Source organism: Maylandia zebra, linkage group LG7, assembly GCF_041146795.1.
Source record: "Maylandia zebra isolate NMK-2024a linkage group LG7, Mzebra_GT3a, whole genome shotgun sequence".
Lineage (NCBI taxonomy): Eukaryota > Metazoa > Chordata > Actinopteri > Cichliformes > Cichlidae > Maylandia > Maylandia zebra.
The window spans coordinates 66,640,580-66,657,244 of record NC_135173.1 but is presented as its reverse complement, the minus strand read 5'-3'; the positions used below and the strand labels follow the sequence as shown (position 1 = coordinate 66,657,244).

At 43.6% G+C, this 16,665-nt stretch overlaps 3 protein-coding genes across 5 annotated transcripts in view; 1 reads left to right on the top strand and 2 right to left on the bottom strand.

Moving 5' to 3' along the window:
- Nucleotides 1–2,231, bottom strand: part of vps9d1 (VPS9 domain containing 1) — a 28,300-nt gene extending 26,069 nt beyond the window's left edge. Inside the window, exons 1-2 of the mRNA XM_004573897.5 lie at nucleotides 1,989–2,231; nucleotides 12–84 (exon numbers count right to left, since the gene is read on the bottom strand). Of these exons, the coding sequence (XP_004573954.1) occupies nucleotides 12–84; nucleotides 1,989–2,081 (166 nt within the window). The 5' untranslated portion in view covers nucleotides 2,082–2,231. The remainder of the gene's footprint in view (nucleotides 1–11; nucleotides 85–1,988) is intronic.
- Nucleotides 2,232–3,580: 1,349 nt separating this feature from the next.
- Nucleotides 3,581–14,063, top strand: zgc:56622 (aldo-keto reductase family 1 member B1). Of its 2 annotated transcripts, XR_013099600.1 has the most exons (11): nucleotides 3,581–3,979; nucleotides 4,998–5,174; nucleotides 6,297–6,413; nucleotides 7,055–7,132; nucleotides 7,412–7,528; nucleotides 9,175–9,287; nucleotides 9,865–9,952; nucleotides 10,044–10,127; nucleotides 10,388–10,470; nucleotides 10,543–13,813; nucleotides 14,007–14,063. XR_013099600.1 is itself a non-coding variant. In XM_004573895.6 (10 exons), exons 1-10 carry the CDS (start codon nucleotides 3,890–3,892, stop codon nucleotides 10,574–10,576), a joined length of 981 nt encoding a protein of 326 aa, XP_004573952.1. In that variant the 5' UTR covers nucleotides 3,581–3,889; the 3' UTR covers nucleotides 10,577–14,063. The 2 variants fall into 2 exon arrangements, 1 of the variants encoding a protein (XP_004573952.1); XM_004573895.6 differs by having other exon boundaries at nucleotides 10,543–14,063.
- klhl36 (kelch-like family member 36) lies at nucleotides 11,181–15,787 on the bottom strand. Of its 2 annotated transcripts, XM_004573896.3 has the most exons (9): nucleotides 15,721–15,787; nucleotides 15,192–15,269; nucleotides 14,570–14,764; nucleotides 14,292–14,414; nucleotides 13,068–13,289; nucleotides 12,677–12,982; nucleotides 12,258–12,485; nucleotides 12,010–12,167; nucleotides 11,181–11,904 (listed from the first exon to the last, which is right to left on the bottom strand). In XM_004573896.3, the coding sequence occupies exons 2-9, from the start codon at nucleotides 15,267–15,269 to the stop codon at nucleotides 11,181–11,183; spliced, it is 2,034 nt and encodes a 677-aa protein (XP_004573953.1). In that variant the 5' UTR covers nucleotides 15,721–15,787. The 2 variants fall into 2 exon arrangements, with proteins under 2 accessions (XP_004573953.1, XP_076743061.1); XM_076886946.1 differs by lacking the exons at nucleotides 14,292–14,414; nucleotides 14,570–14,764; nucleotides 15,192–15,269; nucleotides 15,721–15,787 and adding an exon at nucleotides 14,060–14,168.
- Between the last annotated feature and the right edge of the window lie 878 nt (nucleotides 15,788–16,665).

The window sequence follows — 16,665 nt, the reverse complement described above, 5'->3', positions numbered from 1 at the left end:
TCAGCTCTTACTCTGTGAAACAGCTTCCTCCAAAAGTGCATGTGATATGTAGTGGATGGTCCGGAGGTATTCACAGTAAGCTTCCTGCAGAGAGACCACAAACAGGCCATCAGTTGTTATAAGTACACAGGCTGCTGATAACCTCACACACTGGCATGCATCGCATTAACACATTAGTTGCAGTTTTTAGTCCCTCCAACTTTGATAAAGAAAGAGTTTTGTAACTCAGGAAAGCAGTTCAGCTTTGGACTGGTTACATGTGGTGCTGAGGATAATCTGTTTTTAGAGGAAACATAGTTGCACTTTAACCAGTACAAAGGATGCCCTGGGTCTAAATTCACACCTACTGTTTCTGTGCACCAGGACAGAGACAGACAGGTGACAGTGCCTACAGATTAGGTCACTGCCAGCTATGGTCAGGGGTCACCTCAACCCAACCAATCAAAACTTATAAACAACAGCGTTTATTTTGTTCTGCCAATAGAAAAATATATCACATGCACACAAACAGACTCCAAGGAACATATTAGATACTGCGCAGAGCCCTCAAACTCGCAGGCTTCCTGTAAAGGACCCGAGTTTGAGAACATCACCATAGAGGAAAATATATACGCTGATCAATCACAACTTTATAAACACCGACAGGTGAAGTGAATAATTATCTCTTCATCAAAGAACGTGTTAGTGGGTGGGATATATTACAGAGCAAGTGAACATTTCGTCCTTAAAGGTGACGTTAGAAGCAGGAAAAATGGGCAAATGTGAAGATTTGAGCGAAGGGCCAAATTGTGACCCAGAGCAGCTCTCTGATTTTTAAAATTTAAAAACAAATAAGCTGTTGTGGGGTGTTCCTGGTCTGCAGGGATCGGGGGGACAGTATCTATCAAAGTGGTCCAAGGAAGGAACAGCGACAGGGTGATGGGTGGCCAAGGCTCACTGATGCATGCGTGAGTGACAGCTGGCCTGTTCTGCTGGGAAACCTTGGATCCTGCCATCCACATGGATGTTACTTTGACAGGTACTGCCTACATGAGCACGGTTGCAGATCATGTAGACCAGGGATGGGGAATGCCAGGCCTCGAGGGCGGTGTCCTGCAGGTTTTAGATGTGTCCTTGATCCAACACAGCTGATTCAAATGGCTAAATGACCTCCTCAACATGTCTTGAGGTTTTCCAGAGGCCTGGTAATGAACTAATCATTTGATTCAGGTGTGTTGACCCAGGGTGAGATCTAAAACCTGCAGGACACCGGCCCTTGAGGCCTGGAGTTGGACTCCCCTGCCCTACAGACTCTCTGATGGCTGGAGCTTCTTTCAGCAGGACAATGCGCCCTGTCACAAAGCAGAAACTGTTCAGCAATGATTTGGAGCAAAACAACGAGTTTAAAGTGTTGACTTGAGATGGGAGCATCTGTGGAATGTGAACAAACAAGGCTGATCCACGGAGGTCCCACCGAAGAGCTTACAGGACTTAAAAGATCTGTTGTAAACATCTTGGTGCAGACACCAGAGTGCAGACCAGCTTCAGGGTCTACTCGACGGGTCAGGGGGCCACACGCAGGTGGTCACAGTGTGATGGGAAAACGAAAAAGAAACCACAATCCACAGAAGAGTGTTTGTTTCCTCTGCATATTTTAGCTCGACGTGTTTTGAATAACATGCCAGGTTTGTCTCTGTTTTTAGAGCAAATATTCTTTATTATAACGCATCGTAAACACTGGTGTTATGCGTGTACAATAAACTTGATGACAATGCAGCAAAAAGGCGCTTTCATAGGACAAAACACTGAGGTGAGTCTCGGGATGGCAGTGAATAAATATCATTATTAATTAAAGGTAGTTTTGCATGTATAGATTAACGAGCAGGTTAACGTTATGTGGCTAACCACTGACAGCCTCCGCCCCCTCCCTCTGTTTACATCCCCACCCGCCGCTTCCTGTCCGCTTCCCGCTGCTGTGTCCGTGCTGTCGGCCCCCGGGGCTCACTGACCTTGTGTCTGTTCCCTCCGTCCAGCTGTATTGCCACTTTGGCCATTTTCATGGCATTTTGTAGTGGTTTCGCTCCGCTGTCAACTTTAGCCATGGTTACCCTGGTGCCCCTTCTTCGTTTTACGTTGGTTCCGCCTCTTCTTCCTCGTTTTTACTGGGTAGGCCACACAGCGCCCTCTACCGCTTCAGACTGTTTAGGCACAGTTCAGTGTTAGTGTTATCTAGTGAGACCAGGACATAGTTCCTGGTGTTCAAGGCTATGCACGAATGTGTCCTTCTGCATCAGACAAACAGTCTGCAGAAGGACGCAGTTTTCTTCTTCTTCCGGCTCCCTTTAGGGGTCGCCACAGTGCATCATCTGCTTTCATCTCACCCCAGCATCCTCCTCTGTCACACCAGCCCTCTGCATGTTCACCTTCACTACTTCCATGAACCTTTTTCTAAGGTCTTCCTCTTTTCCTCCTGCCTCTCAGCTCCATCTTCATCATCGTTTGCCCAGTACTGGCCCAATTATTGTTGATGCTTGTAAGATGTAATACACCTCAGTGTAAAACACAGAGTTTTTATATTTTGGCTTATCTACACATTAAACTTCATTCTGCTCGATAAAGTGTTTTATACATAAACTGTGGTGATTGTATTGCTTTACGCCATAAAATAAACCCATCGTCCCCATATGGGAACATGCGTTTAAAAAGAATTCCTTTTTTTGTGCTTATCGGGTTAGACTAAACCAAAAAGCATTTAGAAATTAGAATTGCATGCCAAACGAGAGCTTGGGTGCATTGCTTGGTTTTGGTTTTTGAATAGGAAAAACATAAAAAGCAAACTGAAACCATGCGGAGTGCAGTCATGTAAAAACAAAAAGCACAGCAGATGTTTTCATCATATTGAAACAAGCAAACATTTGAGCCTCTTTAAAACAGAACCTACTTGTTTGATTTACTTGAACAACACCAAAAACACCAAAAACCTGTCAGGTGTTAAAATTCTGAGTAAACGTAAGTACACCTCTGAAACTACTATAGGCTCTTTAGCATACAGGCTCCGATATCAGTTTCTGAAAATGTTGACCACTCTTCCAAAAACAACTTTTATGAGGTGGATTAGAAACAGGATTGAAACTGGGGTTTGAAATATCAGGTACAGCAAATGTAATTAGACAAAAATTACATCATGAAATTAAAACAAAAGTTATATTAAAACATGAAGTTGGTGTCATAAAATCAGTTTAATCCAAAAGTGAAATTATAAATGTAAAAAAAATACAAGCAATTTTAAAATAAGAGAACCACTAAGAAACAAGCACAGACGTGAGGAATTAATACGATGACAAATTGTATTAAATACAAAATGACATTAAAATCTGAACTTACAATAAATGACTTAAGAAATGTAAAATATATATAATTTTCATTTTAAAAAATGTGGCTGCACAAACCGGTGATACAAGATCGCCATCTAATGTGGAAGCGGGAACATTACAGTGGATTTGTTTTAGTGCAACTAAGGCAAGGTGCATGTGTGTGCATGCGTGTGTGCATGTGTGTGCATGCGTGTTTGTATTGCTATCACGATGGGAGAAGTGACCTTTGCAACACGTTCCTCCTCACTTACTATTTACAGATAAATACTACATTCTAGTGAAGTTCTCTGCATGTTGTCCAATAATTAACTTGTGGACTGATAGCACAGAAAGAAAAGGAAATGAGTGGGTGGAAGAGAAGAAAACCAAGTGAGTGAAGGTCAGAAACATGAGCTAAAGTAAAATCAGCAAAGAAAAAGGAAGGACACTGACTCAGCAGAAGCACTCTGAGGGGGAAAGAGGAAGAAGAAAGCTGTGACAGTGCGCGGTTGTGAACTGAGAGGCTTTTTTGTTGTTTTTCTCTTACGGTGGGGAAAATGTACTCTGTGGAGGACACACAGGTGGCCAGGAACGTTGAGCTGAATGACGGCTCTCGAATGCCACTGCTGGGTCTTGGGACATGGAAGGTAGCCCCATTTCTTCATCTGCATTTAACTTTGAGAAGTTGCTCAGTGTTACTGTGTTTTCTCATGTATTGTTAAGAGTTACTATATGTTTCTAATACATGCATTTAAAGGCATACTTACTGATATTTGTGAAGGGAGGTGATTAGAAGGACTTGATTGTGATTGGCAGACATCGATCACTCTTTCAGGTGGCAGAGTCAAGTTTAATAATAAGACACATGCATCCAAACAGTGGTTTCAAAACTTTAGAGGTCGAAATTAATATTCGGACTTTATAATTACATATGAAGCCAGTAACTGGATCAAAGTTTTATCTTACATGTGATTTAACACATATCCAAAAAAGCCTTACATCAGGCAAACACCAAGCTCAGCCGTCATCGAGTGGCTCAACAGACACATTTCTACAAAGCAAACTGATGATTCTTGTATTATATGATTTGAACCATTAACTATGGTTATCAGCAACTGATGTACATTTGCACACCACTTTGCTATCAAGCGGCAATCCAGATCCTCCATCCTGCTGTATCTGACACATAGTGGCGTGAGGTCACCCATTATTAGTATCTTAACAAGAAGTTATCAGCTAAGGTTAACATGCTTAGTTAGCAAGCTGATAAACAGCAGGGGTGCAATGCACGGGTAGAGACAATTGGTGCTAAGTAACTAATAAAGTAGTCCAAACCAAAACTGAAGCCAAATCTTCTTGGTTTGTTTGTACCGCTTAGCATGCTGTATCATGCTGTATCATGTGTGAGATAATGCCCATAAAAGCACAGTAGAGAAGTTCAGTTTAGTGACCTGCTGAGAAGAGGCCTATCAGACATTGGCATGACTGTCACCAATGGTGCTGCTTGACTTCATGCACATCTGTGATGTTATTTTGACCCTCTCAACTTTGTATTATCTGTTGTATTATCTATCTCACACAAATTCTCTCTACATTGGTGTAAATGTGCCCAGGAACCAAGAGTAAGGTTAGCAGACACTAACTCTACTGTCCTGCTTGTTGCAGTCCTCTCATCTGTCCCCGACCTCGATCCAGGGTGCAGTAGAGACTGGCATCGCGGCTGGATACCGCCACATAGATACTGCCTACAGTTATCAAAACGAGGTGGACATTGGAAAGGCTCTGCGCTCCAAGATGCAGCAGGGTATCATCCGACGTGAAGATATGTTTATTGTCAGCAAGGTGGGAAAGTAGTTGGTGTTAGAGGTGGGACAGCATGAGGAGGAAGAGTCCGAACTTCTTATTTGTCCTTTCCAATCTTTTTCTTTTACTTTTTGTCTGTTAGATTGACCAGAAATGTCCTTCAACGCACATATTAAACAAATATGTAAGACTGCTTTCTTCCATTTGTGCAACATCTCTAAAGTTAGAAATATCCTGTCTCAGAGTGACGCTGAAAAACTAGTTCATGCATTTATCACTTCCAGGCTGGACGACTGTAATTCATTATTATCAGGAAGTCCTAAAAACTCCCTGAAAATCCTTCAGCTAATCCAAAATGCTGCAGCAAGAGTCCTGACAGGGACTAGAAAGAGAGAGCAGATTTCTCCTTCATTGGCTTCCTGTTAAATCCAGAATTCAAAATCCTGCCCCTCACATACAAGGTCTTAAATAATCAGGCCCCATCTTATCTTAATGACCTTGTAGTACCATATCACCCTATTAGAGCACTTTGCTCTCGCTCTGCAGGCCTACTTGTTGTTCCTAGAGTATTTAAAAGTAGAATGGGAGGCAGAGCCTTCAGTTTTCAGGCCCCTCTTCTGTGGAACCAGCTTCCAGTTTGGATTCGGGAGACAGACACTATCTCTACTTTCAAGATTAGGCTTCAAACTTTTCTTTTTGCTAAAGCATATAGTTAGGGCTGGACCAGGTGACCCTGAATCCTCCCTTAGTTATGCTGCAATAGGTGTGGACTGCTGGGGGATTCCCATGATGCACTGGGTGTTTCTTCTTCAGTCACCTTTTTTTTTGGACCCACATTGAGTTGATATTTCATTAGTTATTATTAATCTCCGGCTCTCTTCCACAGCATGTCTTTGTCCCATCTTCCTCCCCTCTATCCCCAACCAGTTGCAGCAGATGGCCCCGCCCCTCCCTGAGCCTGGCTCTGCTGGAGGTTTCTTCCTGTTAAAAGGGAGTTTTTCTTTCCACTTTTGCCAAAGCACTTGCTCATAGGGGGTCATATGATTGTTGGGGTTTTCTTTGTCTGTAAAAATGAATTGAATTATTATTTCAAAGTACCCAGATTTATGCATCACACTGCTGTATGTTAATGTTTATCTCGCTGTGCTTTAACCTTTCTAGCTGTGGTGTACCCATCATGCCCCAGAAGACATCCCTGTGTGCCTCAATAAGTCCCTAAGTGATCTCCAACTGGACTACCTGGATCTTTATCTTGTGCATTTCCCTGTTGGCCTAAAGGTTGAGCAGAGATTTCCAATTCTGACAGTTTCACTGTCCTTTATTCTGCCATTCTTCATTTGGCTTTGACTTAAGAATAAGTTCATCTTCTGGAATAGTCGACCTTCAGGAGTCAACCTTGTATTCAATTCCCATTCAGGCAAATTGGAGATAAAAGCAGAGACTCCAGTGCAGTATCCATCTGTTAAACTCACTTTAACAATAAAGACATTCTAGGCAAATTTATTCAAGGAGCTAGGTGCTGGTAACCAAATCAGCAAGCATGAGCACCTCTGTAAAAGAAGACGTTGTGGAAGTGTGCTGGTCTAGAATATTCAGGTGTGTGTTTTAACAAATGCCAAAGAGGAAAGATATCGGCAGTGATCTTAGAGGAGGAACTACCCATCGATCTGGGAAGGTCATTGCTGCTAAAAACAGCTGAACGAGCTTCTGAAACGTTGGATGCAGTTTTTCTGCTTCTGCATCCTGGCTTAGGTTTTGTTAAATCGACACGGTGTAATGTGTCAGGAGTTGTTGTTCATGTCAGGTTGTATTTAAAAATACACTGCTCAAAAAAAGGAATGAAAGCCTTAGAACTGAAAGAGGGTGCACTGTGGGGAAAGATGTGCCATCTGTCTGATGGACTTTTATTTTCACTGCAGAAAATGGGTGATGAGCTTTTCCCAAGGAAGGATGGAAAGATAGTGACCTCTGACGTAGACTACGTAGATGTGTGGAGGGTAAGAAGATACAGACTGTATGCTTGTTTGAATAACAGCACTGAATAATCATATGAGTAAATGTTAATGACAGATAAATGAACCATAAATGATAATAAAATGGTCAAAGTAAATAGTTATGACCCAGATGTGAACTGTGAATCATATAAATACAGCTCCATGCATCATTTAACTAAATTCTTATACAATCTTTTACATTTTTATCTGTGATCTAACTGATATTAAAAGCTGATTTTTTTCAGGCAAACTAAATTGTAAAAACTTGTCTTGTGTTTGCAGGGGATGGAAGCACTGCAAGCCTCGGGGAAAGTAAAGAGCATCGGTGTGTCCAACTTCAGCATCCTGCAGCTGGAGAGACTCCTCGCTCTGTGCAGGGTTCCCCCTGCGGTCAATCAGGTACTGCAGATGCGTCCATTTACATTCGTTGAAGCTGTGAAGGCTCATTTCCACGAGCTCTACAACATCTCCTAGTTCATTTTGTAATTAACTGGTGTTTGTACAAAGATGTAGCATGTTCCCAGAGGTTTGTTTCTACGGTTACAATCAATCCCATTATATGTTATAGATAAAAAAAACTTTTCCAAAGCTTTTGCACCTAACTAGCCTCAGACGGTTCATCACAGAAACACAGCTTTAAGGTCTGAAACACGAGGCTTGATTGCACAATGTGTGCTTCTACAGTTTTGGCATAGGTTAATCTCTCTCTGTTACACACACACTCATTATCTTAGTGAGGACATCTCATTGACATTATGCTTTCCCTAGCCACTTACCCTAACCATCAAAAATGAATGCCTAAACTTGTGGGGACCAAAGTGCTGGTCCCCACAAGTTTAGTAGCCAATTTTCTGTCCTCACAAAGAAGTCTAAATATTTACACACACACACACACACGTGGTTGTGTAAGACATTTTATGAGTACCATTTCCATTCATTGTCAGTCTGTTTGAGCCAGTTATTAATTGCTAAGTGTAACAGCTGCTTAACTGATAGCTGATTTGAAATCGATCACTCTGATTGGTGGTTTTGGATTTCCTTTCATTTTCAGCCTATCCAGACCAACATAGCCTTCGTCCTTTGTGTGTGAGGAACAAGTTCAGATCATTGCAGTGGTAGCACACTGCTGCTGAGGAAATTCATTAGTGCTGTTTGCCTCCTCACATCACAATCCCTGCATTTATTTTAAATCAGAGCTCTTCATTTTTTTGTATTTTGCATCACTGTTGTAACACACTTTCCTAGAATTTGGGGTAATAAATGATTTAACATCTCTTATTTTTTCAGCTAGCTGTATATAGAATGTAGTCATCGTGGTAACTTTAACTGCTTTTAATGACACAGATGGAAGCAATTTAAAGTTAAGGAGATATGGTGCATTGAAATTTCTGCCTTGTCCTCTCAGACAGTCTGTCCCTCCTGACAGTGACAGGAGGGACTTGAGGGACTTCCATTAATAAAGTGGAGGGTTGTCCACTTTATTAATGGAAGACAAAAGTGCTTCAGGTTTTGTAGAATTTTTGAAAAAAGAAAAAAAGTCATCAGTGGGTTATTCAATTTGATCAGCGCTAAGATGCCTAAAAACGTTTATTTCACTCTTTAAAGCCTTTTAACAGTATCAGCTGCTAACACCATTAGCTTTTGTAGCTGACCAATCCAACCACCAAATAACAGGCTAGGTCCAGCAGCAGCAACAATCCCACTGCAGTTTCTCCAGAAATCAGTCCTGTTTAAGTCAGTCACTATCAGTCCTGAACTAAGTTGTCAGACTTCTTACGACAGTGCGGAGTTTTGGAAAGCCGTGTTTAGTAAGGACTAGTAAACATTTTTTATTTTCAATTTAGTTGCTCAAAGTTGGACTTTGTTTTCCTGCATTGGTGAATCAGTCCGGAGCTGAATTATTATGATTGTGCAGATTCTTCCGGTGTCGTGTTCTTTTTCTTGTGATAATGTCACATGTGTTTTCTGTAAAGTGAGAAATTGTGAGCTACTGAAACGTTTTAGAGTCTCGACTCGACTGTTGTACGTTTACATGTCGTCCACAGGTGGAGCTACATCCTTACCTGATCCAGACAGATATGATGGAGTTCTGCAAATCCAAGAACATTGCCTTGACAGCCTACAGCCCCTTCGGTTCACCTGGGAGACCCTCAGAACTGTACGAGGTCTTGCCTCATGATCCACACCGACAACCAAATCAGAAAAACAGACACGAAGAACTTTTTGTTCTTTAAATGTTTGAAACCTTTATTATATATACAGATATATAACATATCTCCAAGGCTGAGAAGATAAAAAAGAGATGTTTTTTGAATATTTTTAAAAGTTCGGCCAGTAAACTGACTCATAGGAAGTAAAGGTCATAACAAACTTGCTGTGCAGACTCTGGATCTCATTTTGATGAAGTGCAAACTATTTTATGGAATTCGACTATTGGGGTAGGGAAAAATAGATGTAAATATACCCTGATATTTAGGATGGTTTTCATGGCACAAACATAAACACATGCACTATTTATAATGGTGTGGTCCTCTTAGGTTGCAGATATATTTTATCTCAGTGGTTCTTTTGTGTCCCCATATTAGTTTGTCTCTTTCCATTTGGTAGAGCTAACTTTATGTCTCTTTGTGGTCTGCATCTTTTAGATATATGCAGCTAACAGTAGCTAATAGCTACATCCAACAGAGGCCTTGTTCATCTCTTAACCCGTCTTCATAAATCCTTCCGTGTCACAGGTTAAGAGAAGACACAGATCCATATAAGCTGCTGGAGGACCCAGTCATTGCTGATATCGCCAAGAAGCACAAACGCAGTCCTGCACAGGTCAGGTTGATAAAGTGTGTGTGTGTGTGTGTGTGTGTGTGTGTGTGTGTGTGTGTGCACTCATTAGTTAGTAACAGTGAACTTGTCTCAGGTCCTGCTGAGGTACCACGTGCAGCAGGGTGTTGCAGTCATCCCCAAGAGTGAAAAGCCTCACCACATCCTTGAAAACACAAAGGTAAGAAACCATTGTCGCTCTGGTGAGACAAAGATGCTTACCACGATTTTCTCGGTGGGGGTATTAAACCTGCACTCTTTTTAACGACTACTAGGGGGCAGGCCCTCTGGTTGACTCACTGCACCATTGTGTGGTACAAATTGTTATTACACAAAAGGCCCCAGTTCAATTTCAGTTGACAGCGCCTCAGCAATTGTATAGTTTTAGTTCAGGAGTGTAGTGTAAGTATATTTAGAGCCTCGTTGTCGGTTTCCCTGCAGATCTTTGACTTCAGTCTGACTGAAGAAGACTTGAGTGCTCTGAAGGGACTGAACCGAGGGTGGAAGGCCTGTGAAATTGAAGAGTAAGTCAACCACCTTCCTGCTGTAGCTGCATTCTCCAGCATCAAACCAATGATTGCTCTTTTGTCTCTCAGAATCAAGTCTCACCCGTACTACCCCTTCACCTGAGAGAGAAGACGCCACAACGACCAGCGCTGGAGCATCCATCAGTGACCTGTTTACTAATAACGATGAAATGTTTAGAATGATAAGAGCCAATGATAAGCTCGCTTTTCTCTTTTAATATTTTTTTAATTAAAGAAAAAATGTACAAATGCACAGAAAAATGCAGTAGTAATGAATGCAGCTTTTGCTTCAAAGGCAGAGATGACATCTTTTAAAAACATTCACGTTTAATCCTAAAAGCAAGAACAAAAAAAACCTCTTTTAAATGCAGCTTGTTCTGTTTCCTGTATTTAGAGGAATATCAAATCTGTGATTCTTCCCAAATACGCAACTTCTAGAGAACCTTAACCGTGCACAGTTTTATCTGTTTTAGTAGTCGACAGCTTAAATGTCAACAAATCAGGCTCATTAGCAGACGACTGACGTCTTGTTCCACACGCTGCACTCACATTATTTACAGTCCACATTTCAGTGAAACTACAGAGCACCAAACAGCTATGCAGTTATGAGACAGTCAGTGGCAGCGACAGATACAACACTGATTAAGTGTCAGATGCAGCAAGAAAAGGAGGAGGGTTGCAAAGCGGCATCCATACTCAGAGATCTATTACATGTGAATAAAAGCGTCAGCTGCACCATGAGGAGGTGTTGGCTGCCACTGAGAGTAGCTGATCTGCTGGGATTGTGGCTGAGCTTGACTCTGTGGCCTGCCTGCACTGTAAACAGACTGGAGAGTCGCAGATCCGCTGGTCACCGTGTCAGTCGTAGTACAGAATAATGGCTCCTCCATCTGGTTTCTGAGCTTCTGTGGCGAGGCTGACAGCGGCGGAGGCTTCACGGTGCACACGCATGCCGAAGCCCCTGCTATACATTTGGGCAGGTCGGGCCCTCTGGACCACGCCCCCTTGTCTAGGTCGTATACCTGTGTGGCTCTGGAGAACGCCATGCTCTCCCAGCTGAAGCCCCCGAGAACATAGATCCTACCTGCCCACACAGCGAGCCCCGCCTCGCTGTTGGGCAGCAGCAGCGGCGCAATCTTGGTCCACTGGTCGCCGCGTGGGTCGTAGGACTCCACCTGCAGGATGTCGAAGCGTTCCGAGGTGTCCTCGTGGTCATCGCTGCCTCCGATGGCATAGATTAGGTTGTCGAGGGAGGCCATGCAGTGCCAGCCCCGGGCCAGAGACATGGGTTGGCGTTCCACCCACACATCGCCATCCCGCAACGGATTGTAGCTCAGGACGTCCCGGCGGTATGGGCCGATCTGATAGTTGTGACCGCCCGAGATGTAGACGACGCCACGGTGGACTGTACCAGCGTGACCGTAAGTAAGCCTGCAAAACACAAACAGTTTTTTACATGTGTGGAGTGTAAACGCAGTCCTCACAGCTCAGCTATCAGAGATATTCCTCAATCAAAGAGGCGGAGTCAGCAGTAACCTGGGCAGTCCTGCCACGTAGGACCAGCAGTCCTCAGCAGGGCAGTAGACCTCCACTGACGACAAAGCTCCGGTATCATTCCTCCCTCCCACAGCGATCAGGTACTCTCCCACGGTCCCCAGGTAGAAGTCCACTCGCCGCTGGTTCATCGGGGCACCCTGCAAAAACACGCTGTTCGTGAGTCTGGGCTGCTAAACGACCTCAGACTATCAAAGCGGCTGGAGGGAGGGGACTTTTCTACACTCTACCCTGGTCCACTGGTTGTGGCGGGGGTCATATCTGTACAGAAGGTTACAGGCAGCATCTCCACCGTTGTCCCTGGACGAGCTCCCGCCGGCGGTGAAGATGAAACCTCCCAGGACCGCCAGGCAGTGGTGACTCCGCTGGGCCGGCAGCTCAGTCTCCACCTTCCAGCTCCCTGTTTCAGCGTCCAGACAGGAAACGCTAGCGCTAAGCTCCTCCCCACGCTCGGAAACCTCAAAAAACAAGAGAAGTCTAGCTGTGAAGCTTCCAGGTTTCACTTTTCAGACAGCAGTGGAGACACGAGCCTCAAGATTAAAATACTAACACTGAAATCATATCACAGTAAGTGTCAGGTGTGAAGACATCAGATCTAAAGCAGGTTTAACATGATGTTCACGTGAAATCATGAAATCAGCTTCTGTACCTCTCCTCCAATGAGCAGCAGTCTCTCCACTCCCCCCCTCACTGTGGTGCGTCCAGTTTGCAGGAGTGGTTGAGCGCTGGTCCTGGCGTGGTATGCCAGCGCCTCCTCCACCAGGGCCTCACAGCCGGCCTCCTCGGGCAGCAGAGCTCGCACATCTGGAAGCACCCTGCTTATGAGGTCTGCCACCGGGATCAGAGGGAACCGAATGTGGGAGAGGAGCTGCCTGGCGTGGGAGGTCCGCTCGGGCGTCTGGCTGAGCCACTGCAGCGAGGCCTGGAGAAGCGCCTGCTCGCTGTCGTGCTGAACCTGGCGATGAAGAAAGGGGCTCTCAGAATGCTAACCGTGCTTTTGATTTCAGCTCGTCTGCTGAGCCGTGGTGAGGACGTCTCACCTGGCCACTGGAGAGGTAGGAGTTGAGTTTGTGGAAAGGAATGTCGCGCAGGAAGTCCGGGGTGAAAGAGAGCATGGAGAAATGTTTGAGGATGAAGCGGTCGACGAAGGCGCTGAGTCGCTCCAGGCTGTAGAGCAGCGCCAGCTGCTGCAGGTACAGGTAGTTGTCCTCGCTCACCTCTGTCTCCAGGAACTGGCAGCAGAAATCCACCGCTCGCCATACCTGAACAATGCATGAGTTTTTATAGGTAACATTAATTATCACCACCGATTGATTTTTAACAGTTAAACAGGTGATTTTAACAGGTGATTAAACCTCTCGCACTACAAACAGAAATTCTTAGAAATATTATTTTCCTGATAATTTAGTTTAAATGCTCCAAAAGGAGAAGTTCAGTCAAACAGGTCACCCCTCTAACTTTAAGCCTTAACAGTATCTAAACTGATGAGCTATAAAAAAAAAGTATATTTTTCATGAAGAGAAAACTACTCGTGGAGATGAAAACCATTTTTGTATCAGGCTGTGTAAATGACCCAGATTATTTGTTTATTTGATATTTTTCAAACAGTTAAATCCCTGAACGAATTATACCTTATAATATAGATTAGACTCTTATTTTGAAATTCGGAACGGGCAACTTCCGGGAAGGAAGATCGTACCGCAACTGCTTGCCGCAGAAAGGATTAATGAGAAGGTTATCGTTTTCCATCCATCTTAAAATTAGCATCTAGCTGGAAGGCGAACAGGTATGTTTGTGTGTTGTACTTGTTGTTTACATTTCGGACAATTTGTAAATGTATTACTTGATTGTTAATAAGTTTATGAGCGATCTAGCAGGCTGATGCTAGCACCTCCTGTGCCTTTTCTGTGAATTGATTAGCATAACAGAAACGTGGTTATATCAAGTGAATGTTTATTTGTTTTATGTTATGATTACAGCTCTTACGATGTGTCTATGGCAATTTGTGAATAAATGGGTTGGAATACCCCACCATGGTCCATCCGTAATGATCATTGAGTGCATCGTCTGAATAAAGTCCGGCTGGAATGCTACAGGCTGTAAAGTATTTTTTTAATATGGGAGTCTACTGAGATTGACTCACTTTTAGGGTCAGCCCCAAGTGGCCATCAGAGGAAATGCAGTTTCTGGCCCTTTCCCTCATCAGCCCCAGAAGCTGCCGCTTGGCCTGCATCGTTAAACCTAACAGCTCGCTGGTTTCTTACCTGCAGGAGGTGAGCAGCTTCCAGCACATAGTCAATGTTTCCTCCGTCCAGTGGCAGCTCGCCGCTGTACAGGAAGTCCACCACCGCCTTCAGACCCACGAAGGACATCCCGACCAGCTCCACCTGCAGATAGGAAGAACACATGCGTGTACTCTATTCCATTTACAACTTCAGTACAACTAAGATAGAAACAAAGGCTCCCACAAACGATCCACATTGATTTTAATATATTATTTTACGTACATAAATAAGCTAATTTCACAGCGTTGCCTGCATACCTCCTGCTGGTGCTCCTCCTTCATGCCCAAAGTAAACATAGCATTGAAATACGGGCTGGAGACCGCCAGCAGGGCTCGGTGAGCAGGGACGCGCTCGTCTTCAGCCACGAGGACCACATCGCAGAACTGGCCGTGCTGCCGCTGCTCGTTGAGGCCCTGCAGCAGTTCAGCAGCATGATCCACGCAGCGGAAAACCTGCAAACACAGCACAACATCACCCTGACCACAACTCCTTACTCCAAACGGCTGTGTGCCCGCTCCCAGGAGCCTCCTCAGAAACCTTGTTGATAAGAACCAGGCTGCCTTTCTTCTTCTTTTTGCCTGCTTACTTTTGCACATTCCTCCTGATTCACACCCCAGATAAAACCAACTGCTGCCAAACTTCAGTTCTTGGCACTCGCAGTGTTACTGTACAAGCAGTAGCAAGAGATCTGCAGAGATTTTCATTGTCTGATTTTGTCTCTCATGCTAGAAATGAGCTGACTTCTCAACTTACCAGAGGGATGAAAACAGTCCCCAGATCCTCTGCACTTTGGATAGACAACTGTCTACAACTATTAGTCGATTAACCTGAAGCTACTTTACAGACCATGCGATAATTTTTAACAATAATAACACTGACCTTAGACGATTCGCCAATCCGCTGGGGTCGACACACTCGGCTCGATTTGTCCATTACATCCCCCCAGGAAGGCATCATCTAAAGCACACGCACACAGGTTTTACTGTAATTCTCTCACAACTATTAACTAATTAATAAGTTACTCAAATAATGCATCACATTGTTTAACTGATTCAGTTATTTTCAAGAAAAACTGGAAGAAATGTTCTATTTGGAGTTATTAGAGTCAAACAAAACAAGAGATCTGAGGATATTCCCTTCAGCTTTGACTCTGATGTTTGATTTATTGCCCAGTAATAAAATAAAAATCGTTCATGTTGGTACAGGACTTGTAACAGTTCATGAGATCAACAAGTCTTTGGTGTTTGGTGTGAGAGTTGAGTCTCATCTGAAATATGAGCTCTGATGCTTTAGATCACAGATATTATGAACCACATTCAGCTGAGGGTTCACGGCCCTTCCTAAACACAGGAAGAGGAGACAAGCTAGAGCCGCGGCTCTCGGGCCTTTAGCGAGATGAGGTACATACAGCTGAAAAGCCCAGACGAGAAACCGTGTCACTGCCGCAGAGCCACTGACAGCAGCGCTTCCAGGCGGACCTGAGGCGGGTCAGAAGGCGGCTCTTCTGTTATTCCGTCAGCAGCAGCATCTAAGGGTCCCGCAAGACAGCCGAAGAACAAACTGCTGCATTTTGTCCAGGAAGCAATAAAAATTCTTCAAACTTCGCTCTTCGTCCACCGTCTTCTTACAGAGACTTATTACCGGTGACACACGCTGTATTGGACCACAAAAACAGCTGGAGCAAGCAGCCAGGTGGAGTTAGCTTAGCCGCAGGTTAAACATCAACTGAACTTCCGGTTTGAGTTTTCAGAATAAACTCTTGCATGTTTATTTATTGGTGGGGTTATGTTTACAAGCTATGAGCTTACAGATGAATAGAAAATATATGTTTATAAACATTTGCTAATTTTTGTTGGAAGGAAAATATTTGCTTATTTTGTGTATTGAAAAACCAACGGTCTCTGAGAAGCTGAATAGATATTGAAATCTTTGGAAACTATAACAATAATAACAATAATACAACAACAACAATAATATTATTATTATTATTATTATTATTATAGTAGTAGTAGTAGTAGTAGTTCGATTTACCAGACAAGATTAAAAGCTAAACGCAGTGTTCAAAAATAACTTCTCGAGGCTTTGTTTTATTTTGAAGTCAACGACTTTAGGCCGGATGTTGTTATTTACATCAATACATTATGAAGGCCATTGAGTGACCAATAACAACGCCAAACGGTACTGTGCACAAGTCTTGCGCCACCCGTCTTTTCTCTACGTTATACGAGCATATCGGGAAATAGAAAGAAAGGAAACAACGTTGCTAAAGATCACCTTCAAAAACATTACAAGTCTGACTCCTTTGAAACAAAAGGAGGTGGTTCAAGACTTTTGCACGGTACTGTAGATAAAC

What these genes read in the sequence shown, in the direction of transcription:
- zgc:56622 (XM_004573895.6), top strand. Translation starts at nt 3,890, where the DNA reads ATGTACTCTGTGGAGGACACACAGGTGGCCAGGAACGTTGAGCTGAAT. An exon ending in ATTTCCCTGTTGGCCTAAAG is followed by an intron (nt 6,414 to 7,054) that starts GTTGAGCAGAGA and finishes TTTTCACTGCAG; the next exon opens with AAAATGGGTGATGAGCTTTT. An exon ending in ACATCCTTGAAAACACAAAG is followed by an intron (nt 10,128 to 10,387) that starts GTAAGAAACCAT and finishes GTTTCCCTGCAG; the next exon opens with ATCTTTGACTTCAGTCTGAC.
- klhl36 (XM_004573896.3), bottom strand. Translation starts at nt 15,269, where the DNA reads ATGATGCCTTCCTGGGGGGATGTAATGGACAAATCGAGCCGAGTGTGT. An exon ending in AAGCTGCTCACCTCCTGCAG is followed by an intron (nt 13,290 to 14,291) that starts GTAAGAAACCAG and finishes TGCATTGTTCAG; the next exon opens with GTATGGCGAGCGGTGGATTT. An exon ending in CCTACCTCTCCAGTGGCCAG is followed by an intron (nt 12,983 to 13,067) that starts GTGAGACGTCCT and finishes CTTCATCGCCAG; the next exon opens with GTTCAGCACGACAGCGAGCA.